The sequence below is a fragment of the Pipistrellus hanaki genome (assembly GCF_964339955.1).
Source record: "Pipistrellus hanaki genome assembly, chromosome: 3".
Taxonomy (NCBI): domain Eukaryota; kingdom Metazoa; phylum Chordata; class Mammalia; order Chiroptera; family Vespertilionidae; genus Pipistrellus; species Pipistrellus hanaki.
The window spans coordinates 74,849,977-74,868,877 of NC_140505.1; the positions used below are offsets into that span (position 1 = coordinate 74,849,977).

The 18,901-nt window shown below is 38.9% G+C and overlaps 1 protein-coding gene across 1 annotated transcript; it reads left to right on the forward strand.

The window, feature by feature from the left end:
• Window positions 1-872: 872 nt before the first annotated feature.
• FAM216B (family with sequence similarity 216 member B) lies at window positions 873-18,818 on the forward strand. The gene is made up of 4 exons (XM_084879718.1): window positions 873-963; window positions 3,816-3,928; window positions 8,463-8,583; window positions 17,748-18,818. The coding sequence occupies exons 2-4, from the start codon at window positions 3,830-3,832 to the stop codon at window positions 17,930-17,932; spliced, it is 405 nt and encodes a 134-aa protein (XP_084735844.1). The 5' UTR covers window positions 873-963; window positions 3,816-3,829; the 3' UTR covers window positions 17,933-18,818.
• Window positions 18,819-18,901: the final 83 nt, after the last annotated feature.

Below are 18,901 nucleotides of genomic sequence, written 5' to 3' on the forward strand. Positions count from 1 at the left end.
GGACCAGGCCTACAGTGGAGGGCATTAAGTGATGACCAGGCTTGCAGGGGAGGGCAGTTAGGAGTGACCAGGCCTACAGAGGAGGGCAGTTAGGGGCAAACAGAGTGGCAGGAGAGCAGTTAGGTATCAATCAGGATGGCAGGGGAGTGGTTAGGGGGTGATCAGGCTCACAGACAGAAGCAGGTAGGGGCAATCAGGAAGGCAGGTAGGTGAGCAGTTGGGATCCAGCAGTCCTGGATTGTGAGAAGGATGTCTGATTGCCCGTTTAGGCTCGGTCCTACCTGGATCGGGCCTAAATGGGCAGTCAGACATCCCTTGAGGGATCCCAGATTGGAGAGGGTGCAGGCTGGGCTGAGGGACACACACTGCCATGCAGGAATTTTGTGCATTGGGCCTCTAATCATATATGGACTTTAAGTTCTAATATGAAAAATATCATACTTGTCCAAAAATTAAGAAATGAACATTATCTTGAACTATGCGACAATTCCACAGCTTACCACAGCAAAATTAGTGCCTGCACCTCTATATTTAGGTTCCTTCATTATTCTGAGCAATGGGTGTGAAGGCTACTAAATCCAAATCTGGGAAATATTCCTGCAATGGCCTATTGTTCTAATGGATTATTTGACCTTTAATATTCAGCCTCTCTATCTCCATTAACTTTCCACTCCTATGTCTGCATATAGCACAGATACGATACATTTAGAAGTTGACACTTGGTTAGACACTAAATTTGGAAGAAAGAACGTTAAACTGTGTAGTTCAATGTTGTCCGGAAGCAGAAAAAGGCATGAGGCCAAATTCCCCCAGCTCTTTGTTTCATCACATGATGTTGCTTGGATATTGGCTTATCAACAGATTGAATTTTCACCCCCACCACTGCAAGAAGCAAGGGACCTAGCAAAAAGTTATTTGGAATATGAACGCAAACTTTTAAAAAGCAGGAGACTACAATACAGGGTAAGTCTCTTTAAAGCAAATATGTCTTTTTGTTTCATATATAAGTTATTTTGTAATTTTTTTCCTCCTGAATTCCTAAGCATTTTAAACAAACTTTATCAGGTACAGACCATTTGAATAGGTAAGATGGATTTTCTCAGCAATAGTTCAAGAAAAGCACAACACATAAATTGTTGCCATGAGAAATATCATCAGTCATTTTCTTATGCTATTTAAGAAAAGAAAAGATCTTTCCAGTTTAGAAAAATATTTATGCTCTCCTCTACAGGTCTGGAAAGTAGGAGAAGGGATGTTGAGATGATTTGAGTACAGGAAAGAATATAGGCTTCTATCACAGAGAATATTAAAAGAGTATATCTTAGTTGGCATGGTTTCTGGAATGCATGCTGAAGGAAAAACAGTAGTAAATAAAATATTTATAGTTTAATTTATAAGTTCTTATCATGGAAACAAGATACAAGGAGTTGCTGACTAATGTTTTCTTCATAAATTTCTCTTTTGGAATATCTGAGCCTGAGCTCTGTGAACCCAGAGCCAGAGTTTTCTGACATTAAAATACTTCTTAAGTGTGTACTCATGTGTGCACATGTGCAAATACATGTGCATGAGTACACAATGAGAATAGGGGAGAAGAGAGAGAAGAGGAAAGGGGGGGAGAGGAGGGGAGGAAAGAGGAGGGAAGGGGAAGAGAGGGAAGGAGAGGGAGAATGTTTTATAGTCTTGATCTCAGTTAATCAAACAACCTGAGGAGGTAGGTATTGTTGCCAAAGGCAAAATTGTGAAGAGAGAGGGAAATGCTCAGGGTTTCCTTTCTATGCCTCAACAACCATAGTCCAATATGTCTATTCTTCTTTTTATTGTTAGCTTTTTTAATTATTATATACCCGTCAGAGTCTAAATCCTAACTTACATGGAAAGAAAACTTAATCATAAGCAGGTGTGACTTCATTTTGTATCTTTGTCAAGCCAGTAGTAAATAATGTTGCTTGGTTTAATAGTTGCATTTTAGTATGATGCTATAAAATTGCAAATCTAAATCTGCAAGAAATGGAGAATGGTGTAAAGGTATACTATATTGTCACTAAAAACCATATTTTATTGATTTTTATTTTTTATTATATTTTTACTGATTTCAGAGGGGGGGAGGTAGAGACAGAAACATCAATGATGAGAGTCATTGATCTGCTGTTTCCCATATGCCCTTTACTGGGGACTAAGCTGACAACCTGGGCATCTGCTATGAGCAGGAATTGAACTGTGACCCCCTGGTTCATAAATTGATGCTCAACCACTGAACCACACTGGCTTGGCTAAGAATCATATTTTAAAGGATATTTAAGGAGCTGGGAAATTGCATACCACATAGGGTATGTATTGTATGATCTCCCCTTTCTAAAAATCACCCCACACTGTACCCAGAAAAATTAATAAAAGGAAATCAATCAAAGCCAATAGTAGTTATAAATAGTTAGGTTATGGATGATGTTATTTTCTTCAAATTTTAATTATTTAGGAGTTTTTCATAATGACATCCATTAATTTTAGAATCAGAGAAAATAATAAATATTATTTGAAAATTTCAAGAAGTAACTACTCCAGCCGGGACCGGTTTGGCTCAGTGGATAGAGCGTCCTCCTGCGGACTGAAAGGTCCCGGGTTCGATTCCAGTCAAGGGCATGTACCTTGGTTGCGGGCACATCCCCAGGGGGGGTGGGGTGTGTGCAAGAGGCAGCTGATTGATGATTCTGTCTCATCGATGTTTCTAACTCTCTGTCCCTCTCAATTCCTCTCTGTGTAAAATCAATAAAATATATTTAAAAAAAAGTAACTACTCTGATAACCTACTTGTTTCAAACATAGTTAAGCAAAGAAACATAGGACTCAGAATTATTCTTCCCATTAAAAAAGGTATGAGAATAGAGCCCTGGCTGGTAGTTCAGTAGCTTAGAACATCATCCCAATAGGCTAATGTTGTGGGTTCGATCTCTGATTCCTGGTCAGGGCACATACCAAAATCAACCAAGAAATGCATAAATAAGTGGAACAACTAATCAATATTTCTCTCTCTCTCCCTTGCTCTCTCTCAGAAAATCAACTAAAAATATATATATGTACATATATAAAAGTATGAAAATAGGGAAAAGCACAGAACTAAAGCAGTCTGATGAGGTCCCTTACTTTGAAACATATGAGAAAATTTCTTATCCTTTGAAATACTTAAGATTTATTTATTTATCCCAGTGCACGAAATTCATGCACAGGGCGGGGGGAGGGGTCCCTCAGTCCAGCCTGCACCGTCTCCAATCTGGGGCCCCTCGGGGATGTCTGACTTCTGGTTTAAGCCCAAAATCAGGGCTAAACCAGAAGTCAGACATCCCTCTCACAATCTGGGACTGCTGGCTCCCAACTGCTTGTCTGCCTGCCTGCCTGATTGCCCCTAAATGCTTCTGCCTACCAGCCTGATCACTCCCTAACCACTCCCCTGTCAACCTGATCAATGACTAACTGCTTCCCTGCCAGCCCAGTCAACCCCAACTGCCCTCCCCTGCAGGCATGGTCGCTCCCAACTACCCTCCCCTGCTGGCCTGGTGCCCCCCAACCCCCTTCCCTCGCCCTGCAGGCCCAGTTGCCCTCAACTGCCCTCCCCTGCTGTCAATCTTGTGGCAGCTATCTTGTGACCACATAGAGGCAGCCATCTTGTGTGAGGATGTGATGGTCAACTTGTATATTATCACTTTATTATACAAGATTTATTTATTTATTTATTTATTTGCTTACTTATTTACTTAGGTACTTTCTGAAAATTGGTCAAATAAGTGTAATTTTATGCTATGCTTTGTTGTTCCTTGGAGTTACAGGATAAAGAATGGGAGAAAAATGGAAAAGACAGCAAAAGCTTCAGAAAGTTCCACAGATTCCCTGCATTCGAGTCCCTCCCTCTTCCTATTACACTTCATTAATGAAGGTACAGAATGTTATTCACAGATGACTAGACCTTCTCTGTATCTCTTTTAATGTATCTCTTTCAAGGCTTGAAGAATTTCCATGTCTTTGTTTACCTCGGATTTAGAACATTGAGCTCAATGTAGGCCTTCAGAGCATGTTGACAGTACATGTGAGAGAATAAAATGAGTGTGGAAATCTAACCCCACACCCATCCAGTGATGGTAAATTTGCTAACTGACCACACCCTTGCTCCTAGCTAGAAAGCCATATTAGTTCCTTTCAAAATTAGTTAAAGCCATTCCCATAAATACTCTTGGTAAACATTTCAGTTCTCTGCCATCTCCTTTAGGAGGAATAAGCAACTGGATAAGAATATTAGAAAGTTACTGTTACTTCTTACTTTGGAAGTTAATAGTTCTAGTAGGAAAAATAAGTAGACTTTTTTTTATCTTATTAAAGAAAACCATAACCTTTAAGGTTTTATCTTTATACTAGGGGTCCGGTGCACAAAATTTGTGCACAGGGGAATGTCCCACAGCCCAGCCTGCACCCTCTCAAATCTGGGACCCTTCAAGGGATGTCCCTCAGGGATCGGGCCTAAATGAACAGTTGGACATCCCTCTCGCAATCCAGGATTACTGGCTCCCAATTGTTCACCTGCCTGCCTGATTGCCCCTAACTGATTCTATGTGCCTGCCTGATCACCCCCTAATAACTGATCAATGCCTTATCAACACCTAACTGCTCCCCTGCCAGTCCGATTGCCCATAACTTCCCTCCCTTGCCAGCTTGGTGGCCCCTAACTGCCCTCCCCTGCAGGCCTGGTTGGCCCTAACTGTCCTCCCATGGGGGCCTGGTCGCCCCCAACTTCCCTCCCCTACTGGCCCAGTAACACCCAACTTCCCTCCCTTGCCAGCCTGGTCACCCCTAACTGCCCTCCCTTGCTGGCTTAATTGTCCCTAACTGCCCTCCCCTGACAGCCAGATCCCCCCAAATGCCCTCCAATCCAGGCTTTGGTCTTCCCAACTGCCCTCCCCTACAGGCCTGAGTTCCTCCCACCGTCCTCCCCTGCAAACCTGGGTCCCCCCAACTGCCCTCCCCTGCTGGCCTGGTTCCTCTCAACTGCCCTCCTCTGCAGACCAAATCACCCACAATAGCCCTCCCCTGCTGGTCTGGTCACCCCTAACTGCCCTTCCCTGCCGGCCATCTTGTGGCAGCCATCTGGTGTCCACATGGGGACAGCCATCCTGTGTATTGGAATGACAGTCAATTTGCATATTACTCTTTTATTAGATAGCACTAGAGGCCCTGTGCATGAAATTCATGCACGGGGATGTGTTTCTCTCAACCTAGCCTGCACCCTCTCCAATCCGGGATCCCTCTCACAACCCAGACTGCTGGCTCCCAACTGCTCACCTGCCTGCCTTCATGATTGTCCCTAACCGCTTCTGCCTGCCATCCTGATCACCCCCTATCCACTCCCCTGCCAGCCTGATTGATGTCTAACTGCTCCCCTGCTAGCCTGTTTGCCCATAACTGCCCTCCCCTTCAGGCCTAGTCACCCCTAACTTACCTCACTTGCAGACCTAGGCCCTCCCAACTGCCCTCCCCTGCTGGCCATTTTGTGGTGGCTATCTTGTGTCCATATGGAGGCAGTTATCTTTGACCACATGGGGGCAGCCATCTTGTGTGTTATAGTGACGGTCAATTTACATACTATCCTTTTATTAGATAAGATAGAGGCCTGGTGCATTGGTGGGAGCTGGCTGGTTTGCCCTGAAGGGTATCCTGGATCAGGGTGGGGGTTCCCTTGGAGCATGGGGTGGCCTGGATGAGGGGTCTGTGGTGGTTTGTAGGCCAGCCACACCCCCTGGCGACCCAAGCAGAGGCCCTGATATCTAAGATTTATTTATCTTCTATAATTGAAACTTTGTAGCCTTGAGCAGAGGCCTGGGCCCACCAGGGTGTGTGGAAAGCTTAGCTTCCTCCATTGCCAGGGGAAACCCAAGCCTCCTACTCTCTCCATGGCCGCAGCCATCTTGGTTAAGTTAATTTGCATATTCACTCCTAATTGGCTGGTGGGCATGGCTTTTGGGTGTAGCAGAGGTGCAGTCAATTTGCATATTATTATTTTATTAGATAAGATAATAGAAACTTCCATTGCATTTTGGAGTTTGCTCTTGAAATTGGTTTGGGGTTTTCATCTTATACTAGAGGTCCAGTGCACGAAATTTGTGAACAGTGGTGGGGTTTGTCCTCAGCCCAGCCTGCACCCTCTCCAATCTGAGATCCCTGGGGGGCAGTCAGTTATCCCTCTTGCAATCCGGGACTGCTGGCTCCTAACCGCTCGCCTGTCTGCCTACCTGATCACTCCTAACTGCCTCTGCCTGCCAACTTGATGCCCCTAACTGCTCCTCTGTTGGCCTGATCACCCCTAACTGCCCTCCCCTGCTGGACTGATTGCCCCTAACTGCCTGATCACCCATAACCCTGCTGTGTGGGACATGGGTGTAGGTATCTGGCTCCATCCTCCCTCCTGTCAGAGTCTGGAGTGTGCTACAGGATCCAGAGTCAAGTCCTCACCCACCTGCACATGACTTAAAGTCATGCCAGACCCGTACCCTGGGTGGTCCCACCTCCATTGAGCAAGACCCAGACCTGGTTAGCCCACCCCTGTTAAACCCTGCCCGTGTATCACATTTCTGCCTGGTGCCAGGCGAAGATGTAACTTTCTCCTGATTGGTCATTACTGTGTGAGGGCATGGCAACAATTAGTTTATTAGCTTTTTATTATTATAGATTCTTGTCAATCAGTTAAAAAAGCTTAATTAGGAATCCATTTTCTTTTTCAAATATATTATCTTTTAAAACACCTAATTTAGAAACTATAAAGTTGAAATGAAATCTCAAATTGTGAAGTACTTGTTTTGCTATTTTACTCTGGACCTAAAGCAAAACAAAACTGACTGCATACAAATTTCCTAACAAATATTTCAACTCCATATAAAATTTCTAACAGATAAAAGTCACTTTATTTTATTAATAATTACCTTAAGTTTGGATTTATTATATCATTATCAACTAGTTTTTTAAAATTCTGTCATTGTTTTGAATTTTTTTAGTCTGGGTACTTATTTTATCTTAATTTTTCTAGAATATTGATGCCACTACCTCAGTTTTCCCATCTGCATATAATAAGCACGTAAGAAATATTAGGTGTATAATAGTAATTGATGCCCAGGCCTATTTTTTTCCTCCCTAGCATATGTGGCAGCCTTCAAAATGGCCTTCATGCCAAAGGTCTTCCTTCTTTAAACTCATTCTCCAAAGCCCGATTATCTTTTTAAAATGCAAATGTGATCAGATTAAGGTGTGACATTTTGGACTGGATAATTATTTGTCATAAGAACTGTGGGCTGTCTCATGCACTGTAGGATGTTCAGCAGCATCCCTGGCCTCTACTTCATGAATGCCAGTAGCATCTCTCCTCCCTCTCACCATTTATGACAACCAAAAATTTCCCGACATTGCCAAATGTCTTCTGAGGGTCAAAATTACTTCTGTTGAGAGCCACTGCCTTAAATAAGACCTTCAATGATTCCTCATTTTTTTTTTAAAGTTATATTTAAACTCTTAATGGAGCATAAAAGTTTTCCATGATCTTCCCTTGCCTAACTCTACAGCCTTTTCCAGCTCAGACTCCATGTTCTAATGGAAGTAAAGGAAAAATCTGCTTCCCAGTTTTTCCAGATACCTTGTGTCCTATAAGAAAAATTGTACCACTCTCTCCTAATTAGCCCTTCATTTTCTTCTAAATGGTTCTCAAATATTAGAGTGCATGTATCAAAATTACTCAGAGGACTTGTTAACTTTCAGAGTGCTGGGCCCCACCCCCAGAATTTCTGAATCTACATATAATATAAATCTGGGGTGGGCCTTCAGAGAATCTTCATTTCTAACAAGTACCAAGTGATGGTGATGACTTTTAGAACCAGGATTCTGGTCCCTTCAGGGATTTCCTATTCACCCTAAAGAGTGGATATGTTGATCATCTCATTTAGAAAGTTTCCTTGACTGCCTCAGGCAGAGTTGTTTTCTTCTTGTTGAACCCTTATCACATTGCCCACCTCTTCACCTACTTATTTCTCCTGCTTACTGACAACTCTCAGTGGAAAGTTCTCATTTTACCCATCCAGAGGCCTGGCATACTTCAGGACCTGTGTAGATTCTCACAGCCTATCTGTCTCAAAAAGGACTATAATAAATGAATTCAAACTAAAAAGTCCTTGGAACTTCCTCAGCCCAATACTTTGACCTTACTTAATAAAATCTTACTTAGCTATTTCACCTTTACACAGGCCAGTGTAGATGGTTTAATTAAATGAAGGAAGCAAACTACCCTATTCCTATTTTTCCAATTGTTTTATATATATGGTGAGAATGAGAGAAAGAGGGAGAGAGCCATCTTATTTGAAGAAAAATCAGCTTTGCAAACATCAACTCTTAATTCTATAAATACCAACTCATCAAAATCACCTACTGTGCTTTGATAGGACCTGACTCCAGGGCAGCAGCGCTACTTTTACAGCATCACGAAGATTTACAACTCCAGGCCCCAGTGGGAGGCCCTGCAGACCCGCTATATTCACAGCCTTCAGCACCAGCAGCTGCTTGGTGAGTTTAACTACTTGACCTGCACCACACACCTCAAGGAGGGACTGCTACCCTGAGCCAGAAGTCAAGTTTCCTAATAAAAATTTCAAGTAGAATGTTCTCTTCCAGCGAGCTATTTTACCAATCTGGTTTCCAAAAAATTATCCCTGACAATAGAAAGCAAGTCTCTATGGGTAAATTAAGAGGATTTACAGAGGATGGATTATTATAAGATGTCAACAATTCTCTGAGATTTACAGGACATTGATCTAGTGGGAACAGCCATGGCCTCAGGCAGACGGTCTGGGCTTAAACCACAGATCAGCCCCTTGTTGTTACATAAACTCAGAGACTTGGTTTACTCAAAACAGGAATATTTATATTGTTGAGCATTTACCATGTTCCAGACATTGTGCTTGGAGCTCTATTTGTACTTTCTCATTTTCTCCCCACTTTACAATTGTGGGAACCTATAGCTCCGCAGGTCACAAAACTCAATCAAGACCACCCCGATAGTACATGTCAGTTAGGACAATCACCTACAAAACTCAGGCATTTTTGTCCCTATCCTCCACTGTCTCTCCTCTTCTATAAACCTCATGGGATTTTATAAGCACAAATGAAATAATGGTTGTGAAGGACTTTATAGATCATAAACAACAAAAAGATGTAATTGCTGTTAAATCTCTTTTTTTTCTCAAAAAAGTTTTGTCTTCAGCTCCTCTCTATTATACTCTTCTTCTAACTCCCACAGAGGTTTGTTTGTGTGTTTGTTTATACTTTAAGCTGTTACAGAATAGTGAGAAGCTAAGAAAACTCCCTAAGCAAGTGGACTAGGGAAACCGAGACAAGACAATTACAAAAGGTCCAACAGTTTGGGGAGCTTGCAGCTAGCTTGTAAATAACAAGCCGTTATTTTCCCCAACCAAGGACACTTGAGAGAAAATGGCTAAACACCCCTCCTCACTAAAATAATTAAGAAAGGAGGGGGAAGGAAAGGAGAAGAATCTTAATGCATGTAGTCCTGGAGAATACATAGCTGAAATCACCCTGAAACTAAAAGCAGAGAGGAAGGGGGAGAGGGAAGGAAGAATGCAGTCTTTTCCCGCCTTGTCTCACTGTTTAAACAGAGAAGCCAGCAGTCTCAGAGGATTTAATTACCAAGTGCTTCTCATACATCCTGGGGGGAAAAGTATACAAGACAGACACCCCTCTCCCCCACCACACTCACTCTTCAGATTAGCTGAGAGTCCATCTGTGCTTCATGCTGGATGATAGATATGCTGGCCTTACTTCTTTAATAAATTCGCATGCTTTACTTTCTTAATAAATTCACTTTAACACAGTTAATCTGGAGTCACTCATTTGAACTCATTCATATGAGAAGACAAGAGCCAGGAGCGGAAGACAACTCTCTCCCTTCAATTCAGGGACCTGTCCCATAACACCTTTCCTGGTATTTTTGGGTGCCTGTAACAAACTACTCACTTGGCATTAGCGTGTCTAGTTATACTATTGTTTCTATACTTGCACGAAAGAAAAAAGGTGTATTTTTCCAAGTGATTTAATAACAAAAACAATGAGTAGCTATCTGTTCCTATGTACTAACTACTGTTCTAAGCACTTTGTATGTATTATCTTGTTTAAAACTTAAGCATGTACACATAGTAGGTGCTTTTATTACCCACATTTTACAGAAGAGAATATTGAGGCATGGATAAGTTAAAAATTTTGACCCAGGTAATGTAACTAATAAATTACAGAGCCAGGATTCAGCTGGTCCCAATGATTGTTAGAAGCATTGCAGAAACATCAAGTACCTTTTTTGCATAGTAAAACTACTCAAAAGCCAGTGAACCTAGAGGCAGAATATTCAAAGTTTACTGCACATAAACTTCACCTCTGTATGTTGTTAAAACGCAAAGTTCAGGCCTAACTTTCTAAGTTTCTGATCTGAAAGGTCCTTGGAGTAGAACTAGAAATCTGCATTTTTAGAAGCATTATCATTTAGTTAATTTATTATGTTTTAGTTTTTATTGAAAAATTTGTGGGTTACATTGGTTAAAAAATTTATAGACTTTTCAGGGATACATTCTATATAATACATCATCTGTATATTGTATTGTGTGTTCACCACTCAAAATCATGTCTCTTTCATTACCATTTATCCCCACTTTATCCTTTCCTACCTCCCACAACCACCTTTTCCTGTGGTAGTCACCACACTGTTGTCTGTGTCCATGAGGTTCTTGTTTGTTTGTTTTTCATTTAACTCCTTCAACTTTTTCACCCAGACCCCAGACCACTCTCCCGCTGACAACTGTAAGCATATTCTCTGTATCTAAGAGTCTCTATATTGTTTGTTTGTTTGTTTTATTTATTAGATTCCACATATAAATAAAATCATATGATATTTGTTTTCTTTGACTGGCTTATTTCACTTAACATAATACTCTCCAAGTCCATCCATGATGTTGCAAAGGGCAAGATTTCCTTCTTTTTCACTGAGTATTATTGATGGACACTTGGGCTGTTTGCCAAACTTGGCTATTGTGAATAACACTGCAATGAACACAGGGATACACATATTTTTTCATATTAGTGTTTTGGATTTCTTTAGATATACTCCCCAAAATGGAATCACTGCATCATAAGGCAGTTCTAGTTTTAATGTAACTCCACATTGCTTTCCACAGTGGCTGTATCAATCTGCATTCTCACCAACAGTGCATGAGGGTTTCCTTTTCTCCACATCCTCACCAACAAATTTTGTTGATTTATTGATGATAGCCATTCTGATAGAAGTGAGGTAATCTCATTTCCTTTTTAATTTTCATTTGTATGATGATAATGACTTGAGCAACTTTTCATATGTCTATTGACCATCTGTATGTTCTCCTTAGAGAAGTGTCTATTCAGGTTCTTTTTCAATTTTTAAAATTGGTTTGTTTGTTTTTTTGGGGGATATTAGCACTTATCAGATGTATCATTGTTGAGTGTTCTCCCATTTAGTGGATAGTCTTCATGCTGTAGATACTTTCCTCTGCTGTGCAAAAGTGGTATAGTCCCATTAATTTATTTATATTTTTGTTTCCCTTACCCAAGGAGATATGCTGGAAAAATAATGCTATGAGAAATATACAAAATTTTTCTGGCTATGTTTTCTTCTAGGGCTTTTATGATTTCTAGTCTTATATTTAAGACTTTAATCCATTTTGAGTTTATTCTTGTGTCGGTTTAATGAAGGTGGTCTAGTTTCATTTCTTTTACATGTATCTGTCCAATTTCCCAACACCAATTAGTGAATAGACTGTCTTTACTTCATTGTATGTTCTTGCCTCCTTTTTCAAATATTAATTGACTATAAAGGTTTGGGTTTATTTCTGGGCACTCTATTCTGTTCTGTTGATCTATAGTATGTCTGTTTTCAAGCCAGTACCATGCTGTTTGATGACTATGGCATTGTAGTATAGACATATCAGGTAGCATAATTCCTCCAACTTTGTTCTTTTTTCTCCAGGTTGTTGTGGCTATTTGTTTTTGTCTTTTGTGTTTCCATATAAATTTTTGGAATTTCTTTTCCAGTTCTGTAACATATGTCATTGATATCTTGATAGAATTGTATTGAATCTATAGATTGTTTGGGGTAGTGTGAACATGTTAATTATGTTAACTATTTTTATTCATGAAATGGTATATGCTTCCACTTATTTATATTTATTTGCTTCAATTTTATTCTTCAGTACAAATATTTTACATCCTTGGTTAAATTTATTCCTAGGAATTTTTTGATGCAATTGTAAATGGAGTTATTTTCTTTGTTTCCCTTTTTGATAGTTCACTAGTGGTATATACAAATGCAACTGATTTCTGGATATTTATTTTGTATTCTGCTATTTTACTGAATTCATTTATGAACTCTAGTCATTTTTAAGTAGAATCGTTAAGGTTCTTTATATACAGTATCATGTCATCTGCAAATAATGAGTTTTACTTTTTTCTTTCTAATTTGAATGCATGTGATTTCTTCTACTTGCTGAGAGCTGTGGCTATGACTTCCAGTACTATGTTGAATAAAGAGTGGTGAAAGCAGAAATCCCTGTTTTGTTTTGTTTTTCCAATTCTTAAGTGAAAAACTTTTAGTTTTACATGTTGAATATGATATTAGTTATGTGTTTGTTATATATGATCTTTATTATGTTTCTGTATGCTGATGATTTTAGCATATATGTTCATGAGGCATATTGGCCTATATAATTTTTTCTTTGTGGTGTCTTTATCTGGTTTTGGAATTAGGATAATGCTGGCTTCATAGAATCAGCTTGGGAGTCTCCCCTCTTCTTGAACTTTTTGGAGTAGTTTGAGAAGAATAGATGTTAATTCTTCTTGAATGTTTGGGAAAGTTTACCTGTGAAACCATTCAGTCCAGTCCAGAACTTTTGTTTTGGGAGCTTGTTTTTATTACTTCTTGATTTTCTTTAGTTGTCACTGGTTTATTCATATTTTCTGATTCTTCTTGAGTCAGTTTTGGAAGTTTGCATGTTCCTAGGAATTTCACCATTTCATCTAGATTGTCCAATTTCTTGGCATATAGTTGTTCGTAATATTTTCTTACAATCTCTTGTGTTTCGGTGGAATCAGTTACTCTCTTCTTTCATTTCTGATTTATTTATTTGGGTCTTCTCTCTCTTTTTTTTCTTCTTCTTCATGAGTCTGGTTAAAGGTGTGTCAATATAGTTTATCTTTTCAAAGAACCTTAATCTTTCAAGTTTTTTTTTTTAACTCAATTTTGTTTATTTCTTCTCTGGTCTTTATTAATTTCCTCCTTATACTCACTTTGAACTTTGTTAGCTGTTTTTTCTCTAGTTCCTTTAAGTATAAAGTTATATATATTTTTGAGATTTTTCTTGTTTAGGTAGGTCCGTATTGCTAAGAATGTTTCTCTTAAAAATACTTTTCCTGTGTCCCATAGGTTTTGGGTTATTGTATTCTCAATTTTATTAGTTTCCAAATAAAAATGTATTCTTCCTTAATCTCATTGTTAATCTATTCATTGTTTAGTAACATGTTATTTAGCCTTCACGTCTTTGTGTGTTTTTCAGGTGTGTTGGTTTTTTTCCCTGTGATTGATTCCTAGTTTCATACTACTAGGATTGAAGATGTTGATATGATTTCAACCTTTTTAAATTTATTGACACTTGTTTTGTGTCCTAATATGTGATCTATCATATAATATGCTCCATGTGTATTTGAAAATAAAGTATATTTTGCTGCTGTGGGGTGAAAGGCTCCAAAGATATCTATTAAATCCATCTGATCTAGTGTGACTGTTAAGGACACTGTTTCCTTGTTGATTTTTTTTTTTTTCTGGAAGATCTACCCATGGATATCAGATTGCTAAAGTCTTTTACTGTGTCTATTGACTTCTCCTTTTATGTTCATCAAGATTTGCTTCATATATTTATGTGCTCATATGTTGGGTGCATAAATGTTTATAAGGGTTCTATTGTCTTGTTGGATTTCTACTTCTATCATTAAGTAGTGACCTTCCCTGTTTCTTATATAGCCTGTTTTAAAGTTTATTTTGTTAAATATAAGGATTGCTACTTCAGATTTTTAAAATTTCCATCTACATTAAAATATTTTAAAAGCATTATTATAAGTGGTCTTAGCCAGATGATTGTGACTGTAAGTGGTTTGCAAAATGAATTTTTAACATTGTTAAAAGATGGATACTACCCAAAGTAATCTATAGATTCAACGTAATCCTTATTAAAACACTGATAGCATATTTCACAGATCTAGAACAAATATTCCAAAAATTTATATGTAACCAAAAAGAACCCTAAATAGCCTCAGCATTATTGAGAAAGAAAAACAAAGTTGGAGGGATCACAATACCAAATATCAAGTTATACTACAAAGGCATTATAATCAAAACAGCCTTGTACTGGCAAAAGAGAAGGCATATAGGTCAATGGAACAGAACAGAGACCTCAGAAATTAACTCACACCAATACAGTCAATTAATATTTGACCAAGGAGGCAAGAGAATACAATGGAAAAAAGATAGTTTCTTCAATAAATGGTATTGGGAAAATTAGTCAGGTACATGCAAAAAAATGAAACTACTAGTAGGCCACTAACACCATACACAAGAATAAACTCAAAATGGATAACATACTTAAATGTAAGTTGTGAAACTATAAAAATCCTAGTAGAAAACATAGTTGATAAAATCTCAGACATCTCATGTAGCTGTTTTTACACCATTACATCTTCTAGGGCAGTGGTCGGCAAACTCATTAGTCAACAGAGCCAAATATCAAAGCTAAAACAATTAAAATTTCTTTTGAGAGCCATAATAATAAAATCAGAATCATAACCCTATGATTCTGATGTTATTATTATTATTTGTATGGAATCAAAGAGGTGTCATAGGGCTATTTTGTATTTCTTTATTCTCAGGTCTCTCTCTTCTTCCATCTGCATCATTTATTGATTCCTATCTTCAATATCACTAGTTCTTTCCTCTAACTGGTTGGTTCTGTTTTCTATGCTCATCAGCTAACTGTTAATTTCTTTAATTGCCTGCTTCATTTCCAGAATTTCTGCTTGATTCTTTTTTAAAATTTCCATTTCTTTCGATAAATACTCATTTTGTTCATTGATTTGTTTTCTGAGTGAACTGAATTGCCTGTCAGTATTTTCTCATATCTATTGAGTGGTTTCAGAACTGCAATATTGAAATCTCTATCATTCAACTCATATAATTTCATGTGTTCCAGCCTGTTTTCTGGGGATTTTTTTCTTTCTTTTTTTTTCTGGTCACAGTTGTTGTTGTGGTCGTTCATGGCATTTGCTGTTCTCCTTGTTTTCCTATTTATTTCTGAGGAGGTCTTTCTACTCTTTTCCAGTAGATTCCTCTGAATTGCAAGATTTTTATCTTCTGTGGCCTCACAGTTTTGAGCCTCTGCAGCTTCCATAGGGCTGTACCTCCTCTGCTGCTTGGGGTGAAGTTTGTTTTTCCCTCACAGTAAAGGCACCCTCTGACCTCCAAGGGTCCTGCATAAGCACTCCTCTTGGGGTTCAGTCACAGAGAAAAATGTGTTTCTACTGCAACAGCTCTTGGCCTACAGATAATACACTCCTATAGCCAACTCTGAAGGCAATGGGAAGTGAGATTTGGGAATCTAATCAGTGGCAGGGCTCTGCCATCTATTATCTTTGCCTGAAAGTCCACAGTCAGGCCCAGCCATGGGGAACAAACCTGTAGGGAGGGTGTCTTCTGACTCACAGCTCACACACACAACTCAGACCCCATTCAGAATAGTCCCCATGATTCAGACCCTTTCTCACTGTTCGTGTGCATGACCACACAATGCCACAATTCCAGTGGCAACTCCAACAACTAGCCATTTGCTGGGTTAGCTCTCTGTTAGTCCTTACCAGCTGAGGAAAGTGCCAGTAACCGCTGCTGCTAGTTCTTAGCTGCTCTGCAGACATGCTGCTGTGCTGTAGCCATATTCAGCTACCTTCCTTTCTCCTGTCCCTGCTTATGCCAAAGAGCCCACTTTAGTTGTTCCAGTGTGCAGGTTTCTCAGGCGTGCATCTGTGTTGAGCAGGGACTTCTTTGTTGAATTACATGCGATTATTTTATTGAAATGTCAGGGGGAGAGGCTAGATGTGCCCTTATGTGCCATTCCTCTGACATTACTCTAAAAGGTTAGTTTTCAAAATATAGAAAGAACTCATAAAACTGAACACCAGGGAGACAATCCAATATAAAATGGGTAAAGGAGCTGAAAAGACATTTCTCCAAAAAGGATGTGCAGATGGCCAAGAGACATATGAAAAATTAATCAATGTCACTAATCATCAGAGAGATGCAAATTAAAACTGAAATGAGATATTACCTTACACTTGTCAAAATGGTTACCATCAATAAATCAACGACAAGTGCTGGTAAGTATGTAAAGATGAAAGAACCCTAGTGCATTGCTGGTGGGAATGCAGACTGGTGCAGCCATTGTGTAAAACAGTGTGGAGTTTCCTCAAAGATTAAAAATAGGACTGTTATTTGACCTATCAATCCCTCTTCTGTGAATATATCCTAAGAAACCTGAATTACTAGTCAGAAAGAATATCTGCAGTCCTATCTTCATAGCACTGTTATTTACAATAGCTAAGATCTGATAACAGCCCAATTGCCCATCTGTAGAAGAGTAGATAAAAAATACCATGATACATTTACACAATGGAATACCATTCAGCATTAAAAAGGAAGAAACTCTTACCCTTTATGGCAACATGGGTGGACCTGGAGATTATTAGCAGAGAAAGCCATTTAGAGAAAGAGAAATATCACATAATTTCATTTATAGGTGGAATCCAATGAACAAAATAAATTGATGAACTAAAAAAGGTCCAGAGGCATGGATGCATGGAATGGAAGGAGTGATCTCAGTTGGAAAGGGATTGGAAGAGATTAACCAAAGCGGGGGGGGGGGGGGGGGGGGGGAGAGAGATCTCAGTTGGAAAGGGGGGGAATGGAAGAGATTAACCAAAGTGGGGCAAGGGAATATATATATACATTTTTTTTCAATAAAAAATATATTTTTCAATAATATATATATATTTTCAATAATATATATATATTTTTTCTATTTATTTATTTATTTATTTATCCCCCTCCCCCCCCCCCCTGCCATGGACACAGACGATAGTGTAGGGAAAGCCTGGTAGGAAGGGGCTGGGTGGAGTGTGGGAAAGTGGTGGAAATGGGGGACATCTGTAATACTGACAACAATAAATAAACAAGTAAATAAATATATCCTCCACAAAGGGATTGAATATATCTGTTTCTGGACTGAACAAAGTTTTGCTACTGAAGATAAGTAATTAACATGAAGATTCTTCATGGCTCAAGTCCCTGTCTAAATGATCTATCATGATAATCAATGACTGTATTTATTAATCTACTGAATGATAAATGCAAAAAAAGGAAACTATACTTCCTATCTTAAAAAATCATATAATCTGGGTGTGCTAAAAACAACCTTTTTAATCATGCAGAGTAGAAGAAATTTTGTGAATCTGCGAATATTTGCAGTGTTGTTTGCTTATTTGTTTTGTGAAATTGTTGACCTGAGCGTTTCTCTCATTTCTCCTCCTGCCCCTTCCAGGTTATATAACTCAAAAGGAGGCCTTGGCTTGTGCTGCTGTACTTAGAGATTCAACCAAGAAAGCCTCGGCCAAGGGAGCTCCTCATAGAACCATCTCCAGAAGGGCTTCAGTCATGACAAGAACATGGTTGTCAACACTCCCTGTGTCTGTGGTTCCACCCAGGACCAAAAGTGCAGGGCTCTGATCCTTTGGGAACCATGACTTCACAAAGCTGTAATAGGCTGTTTGCTCATACCGGGGTTGGTATCTAGTGAGTGCTTAGTGTATATTTGTTGAATAAGCATAAATAAAAACTTGTAATACAAAACCACAAATAAAAATAACCTTTCTCGCATGCACATAAATTTTACTAGAAAGAAAAAGTTGAGAGGTTTAATGGAACTAAGAGTAAATAAGCCTTTCACTCCACATATAATTTATAGAGTAAAACTACTTTTGAAACTTTCAAAGTGAAAGCTTCTTTTGAACTGGAACCTCCCGGAGAAGTACCAAGAACAGTGAAAGGGGAAAAATCATCAGAGGGTGTCAGATCTCCTATCATTGGGTGACCAGTCCTGAAAACTATCAATTGCAGATACCAAAAAATACCCAAACACTGCATTAGTACTGAGCATGCAGGGCTTCCGAAGCCATATCTTCACAGCCACAACTGGACTGTGCATTTCCATGTCTCTCTTCCTCTATTCTATTCCCATCAAGCAACAGCAATCAACTTAGCCCCAAATCTTCTGGATATTGTCTGACTCAAAAATCCCTTAGAGTTATCTTAAAACTTAGACTTACCAACCTGCTACATCTGGGTTCATTCTATATGCTGTAATTGACCTTTGCATGATTAAGAGAATCCAGGCACACATCTCCCATACAAATCAAGATACACTCATGCAGAAAAAGGAATAGCTTCAAAAGACAAATTTTATTTCTAATTTTTCCACAGCCTTGGTGGTTTTAAATAAAACACATTAAGTCTATACAAACAAGCAAAAAAATGAGATAACAACTGGTTCTTTGAAAAAATAAACAAAACCAACAAACCCTTAAGCAGACTCATTAAGAAAAAAAGAGGACCCAAATAAATAAATCAGAAATGAAAGAGAAGTAACAAATATTAGAAAATATTATGAGCAACTATATGCCAACAAATTGGACAACG